This window comes from Oreochromis aureus, linkage group 12 (genome assembly GCF_013358895.1).
Source record: "Oreochromis aureus strain Israel breed Guangdong linkage group 12, ZZ_aureus, whole genome shotgun sequence".
NCBI classification, from domain to species: domain Eukaryota; kingdom Metazoa; phylum Chordata; class Actinopteri; order Cichliformes; family Cichlidae; genus Oreochromis; species Oreochromis aureus.
The window spans coordinates 7554323-7573310 of NC_052953.1; the positions used below are offsets into that span (position 1 = coordinate 7554323).

At 41.9% G+C, this 18988-nt stretch overlaps 1 protein-coding gene across 2 annotated transcripts in view; it reads right to left on the reverse strand.

Annotated features, from left to right (window-relative positions):
- The window catches only part of znrf3 (zinc and ring finger 3), a 66618-nt gene that overhangs the window by 4601 nt on the left and 43029 nt on the right, over positions 1–18988 (reverse strand). The window contains exons 3-6 of one of the 2 annotated variants that reach the window (XM_039620886.1): positions 7095–7169; positions 4273–4404; positions 3230–3337; positions 1722–1889 (exon numbers count right to left, since the gene is read on the reverse strand). In XM_039620886.1, coding sequence (XP_039476820.1) covers positions 1722–1889; positions 3230–3337; positions 4273–4404; positions 7095–7169 — 483 coding nt within the window. Of the gene's footprint in view, positions 1–1721; positions 1890–3229; positions 3341–4272; positions 4405–7094; positions 7170–18988 lie in introns of both variants that reach the window. The other variant, XM_031746862.2, reaches the window with a different exon arrangement.

Sequence of the window (18988 nt, forward strand, 5' to 3'; positions counted from 1 at the left end):
TCATAGCTCTGTCCCTAAGATGACCATATTAGCGATAAACCCATCCTCTCTGACATTATACAGAGCCTAGAGACAACTTGCACATACTCTGATAACGTTATTTAAAAATTCCCATGTATCCAACAGGTCTCCTTTAAAAACTTCTTTTATATGTACAATTTCATAGTTGTAGTTGTATTATGTATGCAGAAAAGTTTAAGAAAGGGTGAATTAATGTGAACTTAAGAGAAGTGTCCAGAAGGTGGCAGCAAAGCTACACTGAACTGTTATTGGTTGATTGTGAGTCTAATTGACTTTTTAACACCAACTTGACATCATGGGACAAACACAATACTTAACTAGACTCACACCATAGTAAAATGCAACTTTAATGCTCAATGAAGCCAAGTTTTCAAACAAAGCAGGCTTTTACTCATACACCCTTAAAAATGATAATTTTCCATTCAAAGAATTCCAAAGCGTTAAACCAGGAGCACTGGTTTTCCAGCGACAACTCTTTCACTGCCACAAATACTTTACTGTGTGGCTTAATATGACTCATCTTTAGGCTCTTTTCCACCAAAGCTTTTGTTGCTTGGTTCACTGCTCAAAAACAGCTTTGATGCCATTCAGTCTTTTATATCGCCACTTCCTCTGTGCAATCCTGGCGCCACGCTTTGTTCTGTTTTCTTCTCCTCCTTACCGAAGACACACATAACCACAAACTCGCGCACACACACACACACACACACACACACCACTACGTCCCCTCTGGGCACTGGGGTTTGTCCCCCCATCGTCCTTGAACGAGGATGAGCAATGCTCTTACCGTAAATCTACAAAGATTAGGATACATAATTTGACAATGACTCCTTCAAGGATTAAAGAAGGCCACAATGCGAAAACAGGAAGCCTAATCACAATCCAGTGCACTCTGGGTACCCTTATCTCTCCAGGTGCTCTGAAAGACTGAGCTAAACATCTAAAAAGGTAGCGGAAAGTGTGTCACTAAAGATCGCAGGACTGCGGTCCCCGAGCACATCAGGGGGACTTCCATTCCATTGTCCATAAAAACTGCATTATGTTTCATGTCAACAGAATATGCAATGAAAAGAAAACAAACGAGGCGGGTGGATGACCACTTTAGCACGACCAGAGTTAAGCATTCTGACTCCCATATGGTTCACTTATGCCTGCGTGAACCTTGAAACGTTTAAAAGCATCCATCTAAATGCAGATGTTTTACGTTAGTCCTGTGTTTGTGTTGAACTTTTCAGTGTTACGCAAAGTGTCACTCAAACTGTTAGTCTGGACTGCATTATTATGCATTTTGCTTTAATAGTTTAAAATATTCTCATTAAAAAAAATCTGATTAAAAGAAACAAAACGTGTCGGCAGTTATTAAATAAAAGTGCTTTGCTGTGTTACGAGCAGACAACATTCAGCACATAGTCATTCCTAATGCAGCTTTGCCTTACTTTCTTCCCTTTCATCCATGGTCATCTTTTTATTTGTGCAGATTTATAACATTTTGCTCGGTTTTATTACCAATTTCTCCATTTTAAAAGACATTAAACTGCCTGAACGGTGCTATACGCAAACAAAGTTTGATTGATTGATAATATGGTCTGTCACGAAGGCAGCCAAAAAAAAAAAAAACCTATGTGAAGCTTCAGAGAAGTGAAATATCTCCTTCATTCCTTCCAGATTTCAGGGTACCCCGGGTAAAAAACTCTTCTTACCTCACCATCGATGTACTTCTCCAGACAAATGGCGCAGTCAGAGGTGGAGCTGCTGCTCAGCGAATCAGAGGCTCCGCAGCTGCTCTCGCGCTGTCCCTTGCCTTTGGCCTTGAACTTTCTTGTCTCCATCTTTTCTAGAGCCTGGATGGCCATTCTGTTCATCGAGCTCTGTGGAGGGGAGGAGGGTGTGGCACAGTGTCAGAGGGGGATAGCAGCACATTTGAGACCAACATCTGACTTTTGCGCGACCTTTCGAAGCAAAGTTGACATAAAAGCTGAGATGAGCGATTTCAAAAGAAATTCCAGTAAAGTGTCTACACATTACTGTTGGCAAGTGTGCGTTTTGGGGGGCTGACATCATGATTTAAGACTTCTCCCTCTGACACAGTGCATCATTTTGCAATGTTTCACTGATGCACGAGCAGCTCTTTCTGGTTTTAATTCCGTCCTCGTTTCATCTTTTAATTTGCTTTGCGTCGCCTTAAAATTGTTACTTATTAGGAAATGTTGACTGATAAGTCGGCACGTACAGAACTGCCTACTAGGATTAAACTAAATGATTCGTGTGTAGCAGACATTGTGATTTATAGTACTTAGTACCTAAACTGATGGTGCATCACTTGTTTACAAGACACAGTTATTTATGCTCAGGCTTAACTAAATCACGTCTCCACAGGGTATTATCCCAGGTCACAACCCACACCCTGATTAGCAAGAGAGCATTGAATTTGGGATGAAAGGAATTCCCATCACAGGGTTAACAAACAGAAAACACGAGGACTTTAAAAGTTCAGGATTTTCCGTCTGTTAATTAACGAGTCGCATGAGGACAATCCCTTGAGGAATCCTTCATTAAAACCAAGAAAGTAACGTAATGGATTTACAGTTACTGTTTAAGCAATATTTACACCACAAGCAGTTCATTAATTCTTCACATTTTGAGAAGGAAATGGTTGTTATGTGTGATAAATCCGCCCCCGGTGCGAGGCGAGTTCACTTAATTAACCACCAAAGAAGTCACGACCACGTCATCTGCTGCTGCGACACACACCCCCTTACACAGCCACACATACACACGCACATAAAAAAAAAAAAGTGTGCACAGCCTGCGAACGCAGACACAAACGAACGCAGAGACAGGGTTACACCTGTCTCAACGAATGCCGCTACAGGTTTTATGCGCTGTCATGACATCTCTGTACGCTTGGCTCCTGCAGCCAGCCTCGCATCAGCATTAATTGAATGCTAATCCTGATTCATGCACCCGACGTAAGCCTCCACCGAGAGCTTTTTGTCGGCACAGAAGAGGAATCAATCAGCGGCAGAGCTACTGTCGCCTGACGCAACGCCTCCAACTCCCACTAAAGTCGTGCTGACTGGAAAAACAAGGCACGGCGTTGTGTATCTGGGTGTGTTTTCAGCACGAGGCGGGCACACGTTTGGTTGTGACACAGTCAGACTGGCATATTATGAAACAGATTCTCAAGTTATTTGAGCTCCTCACTAACCTGGCTTCTTCTCTGCTTCAATTTGATCTTGATGAGCAAAATGAGGCAAACCAACGACACCACCACGAAGAAGGCCAGAAAGATGCCCATGTCAAAATACTCTGTGGGCTGCTGTGGAAAAAGGAAAGCAACAGAAACACATGTGGCTCATTAAAAGGGTTATTTCATCGTATAAAGACTTGCATTTAAAAGAAAGAAAATTCCATTTACTGGCATTTTGACATGTTTGACTATAGTTTTTGTTACTTGCTCAGCAGACCAGAACATGCAAAGCTGTGACTCATTCACCACTCGTTATGCAAATAATATAAAATGTGACCTTCATGCATAATTCAGTGGCGCGTTAAAGAACAGATACACGGATGATTATACATGCTGGCCAGTTCACTTTGACATGTGCATCACTGTCTTCTCACTGTGTCAGTAATTTGCACAGGTTAGAGCTACAACTACACAGTTGAGACCATTCTGCAGACTAGAGCTTGAGCAACAAGTCAGTAGCAATAATAATAAGTTGTTTTTTTTACTACACTGCTACTACAATTCTAGTGTAATAAAAAATATTTGGAAATGTAATAATAATAACATCAGCATCTCTACCTTAAACTACAGAAACTCACTGAGTAAGCACAGGTTGTTTTATTCTTTGGTCCCTGAAAAGTCTCTCTCATCACCAATCCTTTCTCTTGAGGTTTCATTATGTCAAGTTATTTGACCTCAAAGTGTGCAGGTCTCTTATCAAATATTCCAAGCAAACAAACAGCTCTTTGAACGGCTGATATTAATCTCTCAAAGTGCTGCGAAAAAGTCTTTGGCCTCGGGGCAGCAAAGAGCAGAGAAGAAAGGAAAGGGGTCAGATTTCACAGCTGGAATTTTCGTTTGTCTTCACATCCAAAGCTTCTCTGCGCTGTTTTGCCGCGTGGGCCTCACAAACATGTTCACCTCATCCCCAAGTTCCTCACATGTGCCTAAGATTTGTCCCACACACATGCACTCCATCTACACTGAGGGAGTTTGAGGGTTTTTTGTGAGTAAGCACTTACCCTCGGTGGTCTGTGTTGTATCCGAGCACGGGCCACTTTCTGCTTGTTGACGATGTTCATCAGTTTGACGGCGTCGTTGCCCTTCACGTAAACCACCGGCCGCTTCAAGGGATCCTCAGCAACCTGGTTGAGCTGAAGAGGAAACAGAGAAAGAAGACACGTGAGACACAGGCCTCTTGTTTTCTAACTAATTTAGACTGGTTTTGAAATTTTGGCACAAAAGCTGTCATGTTCAAAAGGGACCTGTTATGCACGGCCAAGGTTTTAAATAATGTGGTCCGTCTATGTATACCTCCACATTTACAGGTTTTTTTGTGACCCTGTATAAGCACAGATGCCCCAGCCACCTTCTTCTTGCAACGTGCAGCCAATCAGAAGAAAGCTGGTTAAAGGGAGGGGTAAAGTAACTAATATAGCTTTTTTCCATTAATATATGAACTGAGAGGGTGGCACCAAAGCACTATGTCACACACAATGACAACTTCAATGTCCGACCCCGTGTGCACCAGAAGACAATGAGAAAAACTCACATTAGCTGAACGTTACTGTTTAAGGCTTTCTTATATCTAGGTTATTTTTAGATGATCAAAAAAAATCATCTTTCTTTTTATCCATAAATCATGGACGTAGCTTTCCAGTCTTGTTCGTGGCGACAGCTATGGGTCCAATAAGAGCTCTGGTCCTAAAGAAGTGTGAGTGAACATCTTTCTGTACTGACCCTGTAAACACTTTACTGTTGAGCTTATGCGCTCAGTCACTAGTTTTCAGTCTGTTTTGTAAATCTTGGTTATTCTGTTTCATAATGGAGGATTATCTGTGGTATTTGTCAATCACAAGTTAACCAATAAGTTTGCGCTTTCACAGTCAGAACTACCCTTCCTCCTTAATTAGTGGAAATAGCGGATCCCTCGTCACCAGGGGACGCCACAGCGGGTCGCTCCGCATGTTTTGATTCAGGCAAAGTTTTAAGCCAGATCCCCTTCCTGTCGCAAACCCCAGGGGAGATGTGTGTGTTTGTCTGGAATCAAAGCAGACCAGTGCAATATGGAGGTACGGACAGGTTGAACCTTTGTTTTTTAGCTCCATTATAGTTTTAATTTCAAGCTGTTTTTATATATGTGCAAACAGTTAATGGAAAGGGTTGCTTGATGGTTGCTTGAGCTGAAGTTTGGTGGCGAAAACTCTGTGGATATTAAACCTTGAGCTCAAATGCATTTGTGTCAAATATGCAAAAATGAGGCCTTTTTAATTATGCCCAGGACTGATTGTTCTTCTTTGTATTCAAATGCAACAATTTTAAACCACTCTCCGGTGGATTGTTCTAGACCAATTAACATATGCAGTGTGAGACAAAGAGGATATGAGGCAAAGAGAAACCGGTGACCTTTGTGAATGTGAAAAGTTTTAAACTTTTCCCAGCTGGGAAAAATGACCTATAGGCCCGAGACATGGAAACTGCGGCCACATTTGCCAGAGGGAGCAGGAGGAAATAGTCAGTGAATAGTATGTTCTGGCTTTTGAGTCAGTTGGCATACTCCTTTACTCCTCCTCGCCGTCTCTGTTCTTCCCGCTCGTCTGCTGGTTGGAATCTGTAATTTGAAAAGCCCAGGGGAAATACCGAAGATATATTCACATTGCTATTTCTTCTGCTGTCGTCATGTTCCCCAGTGAATTACTGTATGTTCTGGTTTAAAAGTATAGATGCTGAAACTTTTGATCTCCCGCTTGATTCTGGTGAGCTGCTCTTACTCTGAGAAACGATTCCACTGCAACTCAAGTTTCCCCTTTAACAAGTAATGCCCCAATAAAAACTATAGCTAAAAATACAAATACAGTACACAAGCACAAAGTTAACCACAAACTTAACTTTTCCCAAAACAAAACTCCAAGTGGCACTTGGTCCTACATTACAGTATAAACAGAGGAAAAAGGAGGTCAAGTACATTAAGTTTATAAAGCTTCTCCTAATTTTGGCCCCAGGACCTTAATTCTCTTTAAGCTCCTCCTCCCTGCCCCTCGGCCTTGTGACTCCTGTCTCTGCTGATCAGGCTGCTCTGACTGGAAAAGCCTCTCGGGGGAATTTAACACAGCCGCCTAGCGCTCCCTTTCATGTGGTTTGCGCGCAATCCCTTTTATCTCTCAGCTACGCGCTTTATGATCCGGCAGCAGAGAAGAAGAGGCGAGGAGAGAGGGAAAAAAACCCTTGCAAGTCCAGGCCTGGTGCGGCAGGGATGAATACCACAGGAGAATTCTTGCGACAAAGGCGTTCAGAGGAGCAACTCGAGTATTATACCTCTTAACAGCAGAGACACGGGAGTCAGGAAGACTGTCTCGATTTGTGTGACAAGAGATATGCTTTCTTACTTTTAGCCTGTGCGCGCTCCCCTAAACTTGCACTCAAAGAACACTCTCGGGAGGTGAGGTAATGTATGCTACCTGTGCAATTATGAGCTCAACAGAGTTTGGTCATGGTCTAGTGAAAGCTGAACCTGGATATCCATTTTCAGTCCTCACAGAGTGCAGTGCACTCCTCCAAACGCAAGTTGGGAGAGTTGAAAGGCCCGGAATGGCTGAATGAGCGAGGCTGATCCGCATGCTTTTGAACAGAACTAAAGATAGAAAGATCATTGTTTGTACACACACACACACACACACACACACACACACACACACACACTGCCAGCCAAAAGGGCAGGGCAAGCTGCTAAGCTTCATTCAGAAATGAAAAGCGGAGCGTCTTTCACGGAGAGACCGAGACAGATTAGACTGTTTCAGTGCTGTTGAGAGCATGAATGCCGGGGTAATTCTCTGTGTGTACAAACCTGGTCGATGGCATCCGGATTCTCAGATACATCAAAGATGACGGCTGTGGCTCCCCGCTGCACCGCTCTCTTTGCCTGCCAACATAGAACAAAGTAATCATTAGATATATCGAAAAAAAGCCGGGGAATGCATAATCATACCGATAAAGACACTCAACGCCTCCCAAGGTTGGATTTCACATTTTACTCAAGGCCACTAGAGGGAGTTCTCTGCCCAAGTGTAACTTTCACACACATCATCTGAAGTGAGAAAATGAAAAGGAAAAATTAAACCGAACAGATGAGACGTAAACAAGCCGGGGACAACATTTGCTTGGATGCAGATGCGGCTTTCTCCACAGGCCGCCATGATGTCATTCCACGTATATCCGCGACATATCAAGTTAATAATAATACGACAGAGACTTAAACACTTCCATAAGGAACTAACGCATGCACAACTCCATGTGATGCAACTCTGCTGCGCAGGTTTAGAAAAGTTGAATAAAGTTATCACGGATTTCCAGCTGCTAAAAATGTGAGCTCCTTTCATCTGAGAGTGGGGAAAGTCATAACACAGAGGCCTTTTGAAGAGTTCTGCTAAAGGCAAAAGATAAAGGAAATGCTTGGATCTGCAGAACCCTGAGTATCTCCTTGCAGAATCCAAATTGGCTTCCCCTCGTCAGGGAAAAAAAAAAAAATAGTTGCTTTATCTTAACTCCTGCCTTCCCCTACAACCCGTTCTCACCCCGCCTGATTCACGGTGCCCTATTTAGACAGCGTTTTGATGTCTACACTACATGATCTAAAAGAGCGCGGCTGGATCATATCCTGGTATTATCAAGTGCCCTTGGGCTCTTGCCAGCGCTCTTCATAACTGGAGGGAACAGGGAGGGGGGTGAAGATCAAAGTGACAATGTACAGTGCTGTGACTCCGCTGCTGACTGGCTGCAGAGTGTCACTGCTCCACTCTGCAGGCACGGAGGACGGACACGGAGTGGGGACAGGGAGCGGTGGTATGTGCGGGGGAGGCACAATTGCTCTTTTCCCAACACATCATGTTGATTTCTGAGGTAACAACATTCAACAATGGGATGTTGAGCAACTTTCAACATCATTTGTCAAAAGGGCAGCCATGTAGTTCAGTAGAAAGACCACCGTGGGTCTCAAAAAGGCCCTCAGCGGTCCTCAAATCAAAGGCTTGTAAAGCCCTCGGTGCGCTATTCAAGTTTTATTTGTCTAATTGGTAGCCATATGGCACATCATTTGACAAAGGCTTCAACTGACAATAATTGGTGACTAATTTATCAATTACTTGTCATGAGTGAGTCTATAGTGTGGTAGAGAATTGTAAAAATGGGCCACTAAAGGTCCTGGTGTTAAAAATGAGGAGTAAAGAAAAGTAAAAATGGTTTTTAAATTCAAAATAATCCATTATTTAATGTCATTTTTGTGACTTTACTCTAGATTAGCTTTCCTACAGGATGCTTGCATGACACTCCTAAGTTTCCTGTGTGTTTCCCGAGTCTGTAGGAAGGTGGTAATGATTAACATAGCTGTCCAAGAACAAGCAGGTGTAGTTAAAGCAAGTTTGAAATCAACTTTTTCCAACTTAACTGGCAGCCTTTAATTCCTTTACACAGTCCACCGCTACTATTTACATTCGCAGCAAATAATGAAACTGTATAGTTAGATTTTCAGTACATGGGCTTCTTTTACTGCACAGGGGAAGAAAAAAAGGAACAAAAGTCCTCTGATACAGGGGGGGCCACATACTTATGACACTATTAATTTGACTCTGAGTGAACATCAGCTTCAGGAAAATGTAAACATATCATGTCTCTGAATTTCAAGCTGTCTTAATTAGATTTCCCCTTGGCTTAATCCATAGACAAGATGTTTATGAATCTGGCTTTCATAGCTCATTAAAGACTAATTAACTGAACAAACTGAATCAATCATTCCCAGCAGTGAAGGAAAGCCCCCATGAAAAACAACAGCAACACGCTATAAATACAAGCTCTTCCAACTTTCTCTTTCGTTCTGCTTCCTTTACATAAACTAGCATTGCTCTTTTCTTTCTCTTTTTTTTTTTAACTTTTGTACTTGGAAAGTTCAAAAGCGAGCGGTGTGGAATCTCAGCTCGGCTTTTCCCTCTCACCCAGTTTTCTCTCAGCTCCACGCTGCCAGGCTCCAGCCCCCATTTAATTCAGCACAAGTCTGCTCCTTTGATGTTAGCTCTCCCAGTTAATAATTAATAGCTCTTGGTAAGACGCTTTGAGAAGAAAGAGATCTCCCTCCTGAAGAATCTCCACTCGGGCAGGCCCGCGCTGCAGTGCAGGGACTTGCCTGACGACAACAAAAATGCACCCACAGGCAAACTGGCTCGCTTAAAAAACACGACACATCTCCTTTCCATAAAAAAACTACAACCTTCGGACACCTAAAGACGGATTAATACGGTTAAAAGTTTGCTCAAAAGTAAACTACGGTTTATTTCAATGAGTTAAACTGGGTTTAACGAGACATTGTGCAAGAAATCTGAGACAGTACCAAGTCGTCTGTGGTAAACCTTTCAAAAAAAGATGAATTGCACACTAGAAAAGTAGGCTTTCAATGAGATTCAACAGGGATTTCAAAGAGGTCTGGTCATTAAGCTTATCGGGAAGGAAGTCAAGATGGCGTTTTGATCTTCTCGTTCGTACTTAAAGACGAGATCAAGACCGACCGAAGCTGTCTGCTATTTCAGCAATGAATGTTGCAATAAGACAGAAAGTTGCCTGACAAGTAACAGTTTACAATATTTGGGTTTTATAAACACTAAGACACATTAAAGGTGAATTCTTCAAGAAACAAGGAGGTAGGAATTTTGGTGGTATATTTACCACCATGTACTGGTAACATTGTCTACATATTACATTTAATAATGTAATATGTAAAATGTAGTGATATAATTATGTAACTATTTCTGTAGTGTAGTGTAATTACATAAAATACAACAAACTGTTATTTAAGTTACTCCCAAGGACCCCGGTTTGTGATAATGAGTGAATAACAATGTCATCTATAATAAAAAATACAATAAAAACTACTAAGATCATTTTACTGCAGAAGTACTTTTACTTTTGACACCTTTTACTTTCAGTGAAGTATATTTAAACAGAGCTTCTTTCACCAGTGGAGATTCAATGATCAAGAACTTGAAACACTATAAAGTGTTCAGATAATATTCAATTACCATGATTCCCCATCTTTTGTACTTTTTTACTCAACAAACGGTAGTTTGTAAGATTTGATCTTTATCCATGAATCAAAAAGTAAACATATGAAGAAAAACACCCTGAGAGGCAAACAGAGGTGGTCAAAAACAAGGCAAACCGAAAACTGTCTCACCGTGAAATCCTGCAAAAAGTTAATATTTTTCTCAAAGCTGAGACGTGATCCCTCTCTCTCTCCCTTGATCAGTCATCCATGCTCAAAAGTCAGCTGAACTCTCAACCCGAACTGCCTGCCAAAATGGTGGGTGGGTGGCAGCGGGGGGGTTTACAGGTACTTCACAATAATGCTGGCTAAACAAACTTCCCGCTGGCTCGGAGACATTAGAATTAGGGTACAATCATCCCCGAGTGAACAAAAACCGCAGCAGAAAGCACTGAGGACTCCGTCTAGACGCAGAGGAAAATGAAAGCTATGTTTAGCATCCCTAAGTAAACCTGCCAGCTTGTAAGATCTGAGGGAGCGAAATTTTCACTCGTCTGGAAAGAGTCTCCTCTCAGTGTAGAACTCACTCCGTCATTCACACGGACCGAGGGTTGTCATATTAACTCTCTGTCACACACAGAGCCGTCCGTGTGTATTTATAAACGCGCGTGTTTAACAGAAAACCACGGGCTCACGTGCAAATCGAACTACACCTGGATACACCTGCAACATCTGTCTCACGCTCTAGCTCTTCTATCTCACTGCTACCTCTTTCTTCTCCTCTGCTTCCCTTTTTTTTTTCCTTCTTCCTCCTTCTCCTCATGCTTTCCTTTCCCGCTCCCTCTCTCTCTCTCTCACTCTCTCCGCACTGCTATAATTAAGGCAATTAAGTCTTCAGAAGACTCTCCACTGCTATTATGCTGTAATTTCATGTTGCCTCCTGGCTTTACCGTTTATTAAAAGATAAAGGCATACTTTTCTCCCGTGGATTTTCTCATATGTGGTCACCCCCTCTTTTTTTCATGTCCTTTCTCACTCCCTTTCAGGGAAGGCATGTGTGCCAAGACATTATTTACATTCAGCTAAAATAAAATCAGAGTTTTCAACATGGCTATGCTTCATCTGATTGGACGCCTTTGCAGCTGAGAGAAAGAAAAGCATTTCTGAAACGTCTCTCCTTTGTTCTCCCTTGGATGCTGAACTTCAGCAGACAAAACCTGGCTGTATTATCGTGACATTTTCAAAACAGCAGGATTTGGAGCACTTACTCACCTTACTCATCCTTCTTCATCTCCCACCGTTTGATGTGAACACTTCACCGACAAACTGTTGCTCTGTCGTAACATGTTTTTCTGTTTACAGATACTCGACATAACTGTTTTGGCCTGTGTGTCATTTAATCAGCAGGTTTAGCAATCCTGCCGGATCTGCTTACTGTTGTGTCACGACGACTGTAATATTAGGACTGCACTATTGTGAAACCATTTACAAGGACACAATGTCACTCAGAAAACCTTGATGTGCTAAAAACACCTGACTAGTGTAGAGTCACTGTTCAGTTTCTGATTCCATCCTCACAAACTTTTGAACTCGCCCATTCCCTCCATTTTTTTTTAAAATATTAATGCTTTCTCGCAGCTGCAGCGTGTTACAACAGTCCTAAGGGCAGTCTAAGGCACCATTTCAAATATTTACGGAGCACATAAAAATCCACTTTTGTGTCACACCGATGGGGGATGGGGGCCGAGGGCCGGCAGGCCTCTTCGAGCTCCTCTCCATTGAACCGCTTTCATATAAACTGACAGTTTACCCAAAGTAAACACACAGGGGAAAGAATCACTTAAAGCACTCAGTGAGCTCAGTGACTGCCATTAATATCCAACACGCAGATAAGAGGTGAAGAAAGGAAGTGGATGCTGACCTGGTCACCATGTGCTGAGGAGTAAGGACGCTGAATAAAAGAATGGTTTAAGCCCTAGAATTTGTTTAAGACGACAGGCATCGTTAATGATCTGCTGGCATGATGTCACTTTTACTTCATCAGGGTCTGTGCGAGTGTGCCACATGGTGCTACAGCGTTACAGCACGTTTCCCACGCCCACTTCTAAATTGGGTGATCCTTCACAATAATCATGTCTTTTAATGGGATAAGCAACCCACAAAGAAGCACTGGAGACATCTTGTACCTGCCTACCTGTTAATGCGACTGCGGCGTTGAAAGTGATAAGTAAATGTTATTAGGTCTGACCTGGTGAGACTCCCCGGGAAGCTCATTCACAAATGAAAACATGCTCAGATGACGTCCGATCAATGGAGCGCAGGTCTGCCATAAATCATGGTTTAATTTGAGCTGCTGGGGTAAGGGTTCACTGTTCATAGGAACCACACTTTTATCTGATGTTTACAAGCTTGGTCTTTACTGCTTTTTTCTCCCAGCTTTGCCAATTTCTAGAAAAATATCTGGCTGTCAGGGTGGTATATATTTGCTTGACTTTGCCAGATTAATGACATGACTATTAGCCATTTGTTGGTTTAAGATAGCTCACAGGCTTGGCTATCAGAGTTTTTCTATCGTTTTGTAACAAACATGAAAGAAACAGTTTTGTCCCTCAAACAATAAGCAAGTCAGCTCTGACGACAGACTTACAACCTGCTGAGAAAGAAACATTTGAATAAACCTGCTGTGAAGCAGGATGTGTGCAAGTATGTAATTTGTGTGTTTGATTTCATTATATTGATCCTGATTTGAATTATTTCACAGTAAGGTTGCTTGAATTAGACTCAATTTAACAAGTTTTGTTTTTATGACTTAGTATTTATGAATAGTTGTGAGATTTGTCCAGGATGACAGATTGAGAGAGATGTAGAAATCTGGAGCAGATATAATGAGCTCACTATCAGACAAAGAGGAGGCAAACTTCAGGTACACTGACCCTTGACCCCATCTCTGTGCTGCACATATAATTGACCAGGATGCACGCACACACGCACACACGCACACACAGCATGAAATGACTATCTTTGTCACTGTGACACTGCAATCAGTTCCCCAAAGTCCAACCAAAGGACTTTCTTTCCACTGAAGTAAAGCCCCAGAGTTCAAAAATTGTAAAAAGTAAGGCAGAAAAAGCAGAAATTTCCAGGTTTCCTTAGGAGGCAAAAAGGTTTCACCTAGAGTCCCAACTCTGAGGTTTATGGTGGACAAAGACTACACATCAGCTGTCATTTCTGACAAAATGAGCCGTATTCATTATCTTCCTTGATATTGTTGGAGTAAAGAAAAAAAACAGGGTTTTTTTCAGCGGTCCATTGGCCCGCCTTTGTAGTGGCCCTTTGGGATTTGTCCCTCTATGGCTGATGTGTGGGACACCAGTGTCCCCTCTCCATTTCTGTATCTGCCTCAGCGCACAATATGGGGTGGCCATTCACCCATCATTGCATAACCAGCATTATACAAGTGAACTGTGCTATCAAAATATGTGTGTGTGTGTGCATGGGTGTGTGAGGGGGCACCTCTGAGGAGGCCTGCCAGTGGAACTTGGCAGGGAGCCGACCCCATTAAAGAGTTGAGACAGAGAGAAAGAGGGAGGGAGGGAAAGGGAGAAACAGACGGAGGTGTAGTTGGGAGTGCTCCCTGTCCCTCATAATAAGACTCATGCATAGTCTCGCTCATGCACACTTATCTACAATACCAAGTCCTGACTTATCTAAACTAAACTCATAAAGCTCTGACAGAATCCAAAATGAAAAGTAATGCCATAAAAAAGCTATCAGTTATCAATGCTGGCAAACAGTTGTGGGTGTTTGCTTTAGTCTCTGTTCAAAATGTGACCTTAAAAACACAAAGTACCAGCCATTAAACATCTGATCAATTTTCTGTTCTTTATTTGTTGATTCGATTCTGCCTGGCTGAACTCACATTTTCCCCACCAGCAGACACGATTTTATTCAGAAACATTTAAAAGAGAGAAGCATGTAAGAAGTTTGCATTTTTGTCCTTCAGTAATATCAATACGAGCGCTGCTGCCATCTTGGATTGCAAAGTCAGAGTTGGTGGACTTTCCAAGTGGGAAATCCAACATGAGGGGGCATTCCAGCTGAAAATTCCAACCTGGAAGTTGAAATTTCAAACTTCCCACTTCAAATGGAATGCACCTTTACCTACTATTCCCAGCAGCTCTGCACTCTGTAAAAAGCAGCATGTAATCAAAACCCATATACTAAGTATCATGTTTGCTATGCAAATCTTTAAGCTCCATGTCACTTGATAGGAAGGAATTATAAACTTCACTTCCTAGAAGAAAAAAAATAACAAAGAAAATTACAACTAACCCATGTTTTTTGGTTTTGATGTCGTTTTCTCCAATTAATTTGAGTCACTATTAGCCCTTTTCCACTAGTACCTGCACGGCTCGCCTCAGTTTTGCTTGTTTTCCATTAAAATCGAGTACCACCTAACGGGGTCTGTATAGCAATGCTATAAAGTACGTGTGGCATGAACGCCACAACAATGGAGGACATCGCGGCGATAGTATACCTCCTGCTTGTCAGACTCGGACCACATTGTTGTTTTTAGTGTAGCCATTTCCCTCGTCGCCTGGTTTCAAAAATGGCGGTTTTGATTTTTGTGAAGGAGACGCTGTCATGAGTCATCGAGTGACACCACCGACAAGCCAACTGTGGCATGTGTCTGTTAACAACACATTTTTGGATCCCCACAGATTTCTTGGAATCTCGGCCGTGAAGGCCGTAACGTTTAAACGTTGGCTTCAAATGTTACTATTTTTAAATGAATAAAACAGTTTTATTCAATGCAACAGTCAACTTCATTATGTTCACCTATCAGTGGCGCCATATTCTCTTTAACCCCTCTCTCGTGGCTATAATTTCCAGGAAACCCCGTAAACACCAGATGAGAATGTGTGCTTGAATTTTATAACACTGCCGTTTTTAGCGCAATTGTTTTGAACACGGATAGCAGATTGAATTCACCAAAACAAAACAAAAAAAACCTGTTTTCACAGAAAGCCTCGATCAGAATGATGTAAAAAAGACAATGAAATATCATTATCTTGTCATCATGTGGGCAAAAAGAAAGATTTCTTAGGATACACTGTGGTTTTTACAAAATGAGAGACTTTCATGAAGCATTGAGTTGAATATGGCCCTTGTTTTATCCTTGCTTTTCTTTTTAATTACATTTATTTTGGCGGGAAATTTGAGCAACGGTTCGATTTTCTTATGTGCGTTCCGAAGGCACAATAAACAACAAATGATGGATGAAGCGCAATCACTGAAGTCGAACTTTTCGAGGAATACGTCGCATTTTTATCTCTCTCTGTATATAAAAATACACAAGCTCGTCTTTGCCTGTTTTGCACCGCAGGCACCGTTTCCCATCTCTCCCCGTGGTTTGATGTCCTGTGGTGTCAGGCACGCACACACACACACACACACACACACACTTGCACAAACACGAACACAGATGCAAATGCACTGACTGAGACTGCCGCTAATCAAGATGCTTTTTAGTCTTCTCTCCTCCCGCTGCCCACTGCTCTGCCCTGCTGAGACCAAACATTGAGACCGGAGGAATGGACAACCGCTAATTAAATTTCCTCCACTTTTCCTCTCCGTCCCTCCCATGTTGTTTTCTTACCGGTTTTGGTTTCTTGCCCTTTGTGATTCACAGGAAAATAAACAAGCATCCGGCTAGGAACAAGAACACTACTTCTCAAAAGCTTCTTCTCCACCTAGTGTCTAAAAAGAAGCCTCTGGCACCAAAGTGGGAGAAGTCATGACCAGAAAAGACGGACGATAATCCCACTTGTTATTCATCGGTGGGATTTTACTAGTATTACTGATTGTTAATTTGGCCTTCCGTCATTCAAAAAGCCTTTTCACCCCCCTGAATATCATCATTTTAATCAGCCTCACAGAACTTTACTGAATGCAAAAGTGATTTTATGATACAAGTTAGATTATAGCTTCTTGAAAGGGTTTAAAGAATTTTTTTAAATTCTCATATTAGACTTTTAATGAACACTCAAAGGCAGAAGAACTGACGAGAGCCTAAAGAAGACAGCAGGCCTGGGATGACACACTACATTTGTGCTTTCCTTCCTGCAAGGCTCTTGGCACATAACAGATCAATACTAGTGTTTCTCTCTGACTGCCAAGGATACTGACCTCAAACTAACAAAGTTAAATATTAAAACACAAGGTCAGGCGGGTTTAGATGATCGCTTTGAAAAAGACTTTTTAGCCTTTTTAAAAAAAAAAATGTCATTAACTGATTCTGTTTATAAATCATTTTTTCTATTGTCTTGCTGGGGGATGCCGCCGCCATTGAGGTGTGCCGTTGCTCTGGGCGGGGTGTGCTTGGTCTGCAGCATTGTTCCAATGGGTGGTACATGTCAACTAACATCAATGTAAATTCAAGGTTATTCACTTCACCTGTCAGTGGTTTTAATGTTGTGGCTAATCAGAGTACAATATGAATGAATAAACTGTCAGACAGTGTGTGTAGACAGCTTTATTGATTGCAACAGCTGTAACATCAACCGCACGTGAGACGCAGCTGAAAAAGACGCCCAAAGCTCTCGCTCAGTCAACAGCCTTTTTCAGCTGAAAACAAAGAGAAAAACATCTAGTTCTACCTCCCGGGCTAGCTTCTAACCACAACACATACAGGTGTACCTGCCATACGCAGCTGACGCAGGTGTCTATAAAACATGGATGTAGCTACAGTTACACCAGTGTTTTTTACAAACCACAGATGACAACGAGACTGAGGCTCACATGGTGGCATCTCGTCAGTCGCAAGGCAGCCACCATAAATGCCTTGAAGCATGTCAGCCTTTATTGTCTATTTTATGCAAAATGCAACCCTAATTTACAAAATAAATATCATGATGGACTGAAAAAGATTTAAAAATAGTGACTGAAATCATAAACTTACCGGTCAAGTGTTTAACAGGGTTGTACATGAAGTAAAGAAGTATGGCTGTTTTTCAATAGACAGCTTTAAAGTCAGCAAAGCAGAGGAGTCGCCCCCTGCTGGCATTAGAAAGAATGGACATTTACGGCACCTCTGAATTAGTTTTATTTGTCTGGACTGCAGGCAATGCCTAGTTTACTGTGATTGAATCAATTTGTTGTGCCGAAATTTTGTTGTTGTTTTTTTCCTTCTACAAAACAAAACAGCAACAGCACGATATTTGCCGTCCCCAGTGTCCGCACTGCTATATTGTGAACCTGCACAACGTTTAAAATGCAACTATTTCAGTCAAGTTGAGGCGTTTCACTAAACTGCTACTTCTCCCCTTCCTGTAATTCGTCTCCAGTTATACGGTTTTTCTCTAATCTCTGACTCGACACTGCTTTAGGAGACCATGCCCCTGCATGCTTGAAAGAGACACCGCCGCTGTTGCTTCTCTTTCTTGTAATATGCTATCCTCCTGCTGGTTTGGGGTGTTGCCATTGCCTGCTCTCTTCTTTCCCTGGGCAAACAGCAGAGCGGGTCAGGACTTGGCCCTATTCCCCTTATTTTTACTGTACCTTTCTTCTCCCACTATAAAGCCTAACAGTGGGTCAGCAGAGGAGGATGATTGTGGTTGCTTATTCCATGTAGAATAAAGAAGAATACAATTCTTCTTAAAATTGTCTATTTGGATACAATGTGACCAATGTGTTGTGAGCACACAGACTTGTCCGATTAGCTGCAGCACTGCAAAGGCATCAACTGCATGCATCCTCCAATTGGAGTAGAGAAGAGATAATTATGATAAGGACAAGTCTTGATACAACAATTTTTACATATGCAGTTTCACTCCAAGACACATTTTGATATGTAAAAGTTTCCTTTTAAGTAATCTGGGACACAGCTTACAAACCTCAAGACAAAAATCTAAGGACTCGTGAGATGTTTGATGGCACAGGAAAGAATACAAAAAAAAAAAGCATTTTTATTTCTTCTTCCAGTCTTTTCTGCCTCTCATGACTAGATTTTACTTTTTGTGGGCTTCTAAAAAATATTTATATGAAGACACTGGACTTGAAACTAGAACACAGGACCCACCTTTTCCTTTTTTTTGCTGCAAATAGGATTTGACCAACCTTTATATTGCATGACCTTAATGCCTCCATATAAAAGGTGCGTTTATTCAGCTATTACTGCAATAAAACACCTCACACTGTCATTTCTCAGCAAGTCATCTCTTGGTTACAATATCTTTTGTTATCAAAACATTTGGTCAACAAATCCATTTCTGGATCAAACACACCTTGTTTTTGAGGTACCTCTATTTTGTAAATTTTCTTTTTTACAGATAAATTTGTATTCCTGATATTTATCCGATAAATTTTTCACCGACTTTCTACTTCAAGTTCTTCCTGCAGCATGTAATCACTTATCCAGATGTTACATCTTTATTGTTATACTGGCCTCCAGTAAACAATACTAATGTGCTACCCAGAATCTGCTAGGTGCATTCCCATTCAATATCCCCTCCCTATCTACATGTTTCTCTTTCTCTTCTTCCATTACCTCACTGTCTGAGGGCACGACCAGCTCCGATGACACTCTCATACATCAACCCACACACACACACAGACACACTCTCGCTTAGGCACACATCACTTCTTCTCCATCTCCTTGTGCTGGACCTAACCATGCCTCCCTGGCAGAGCATGAAAGAAAGTTTGAACCACAA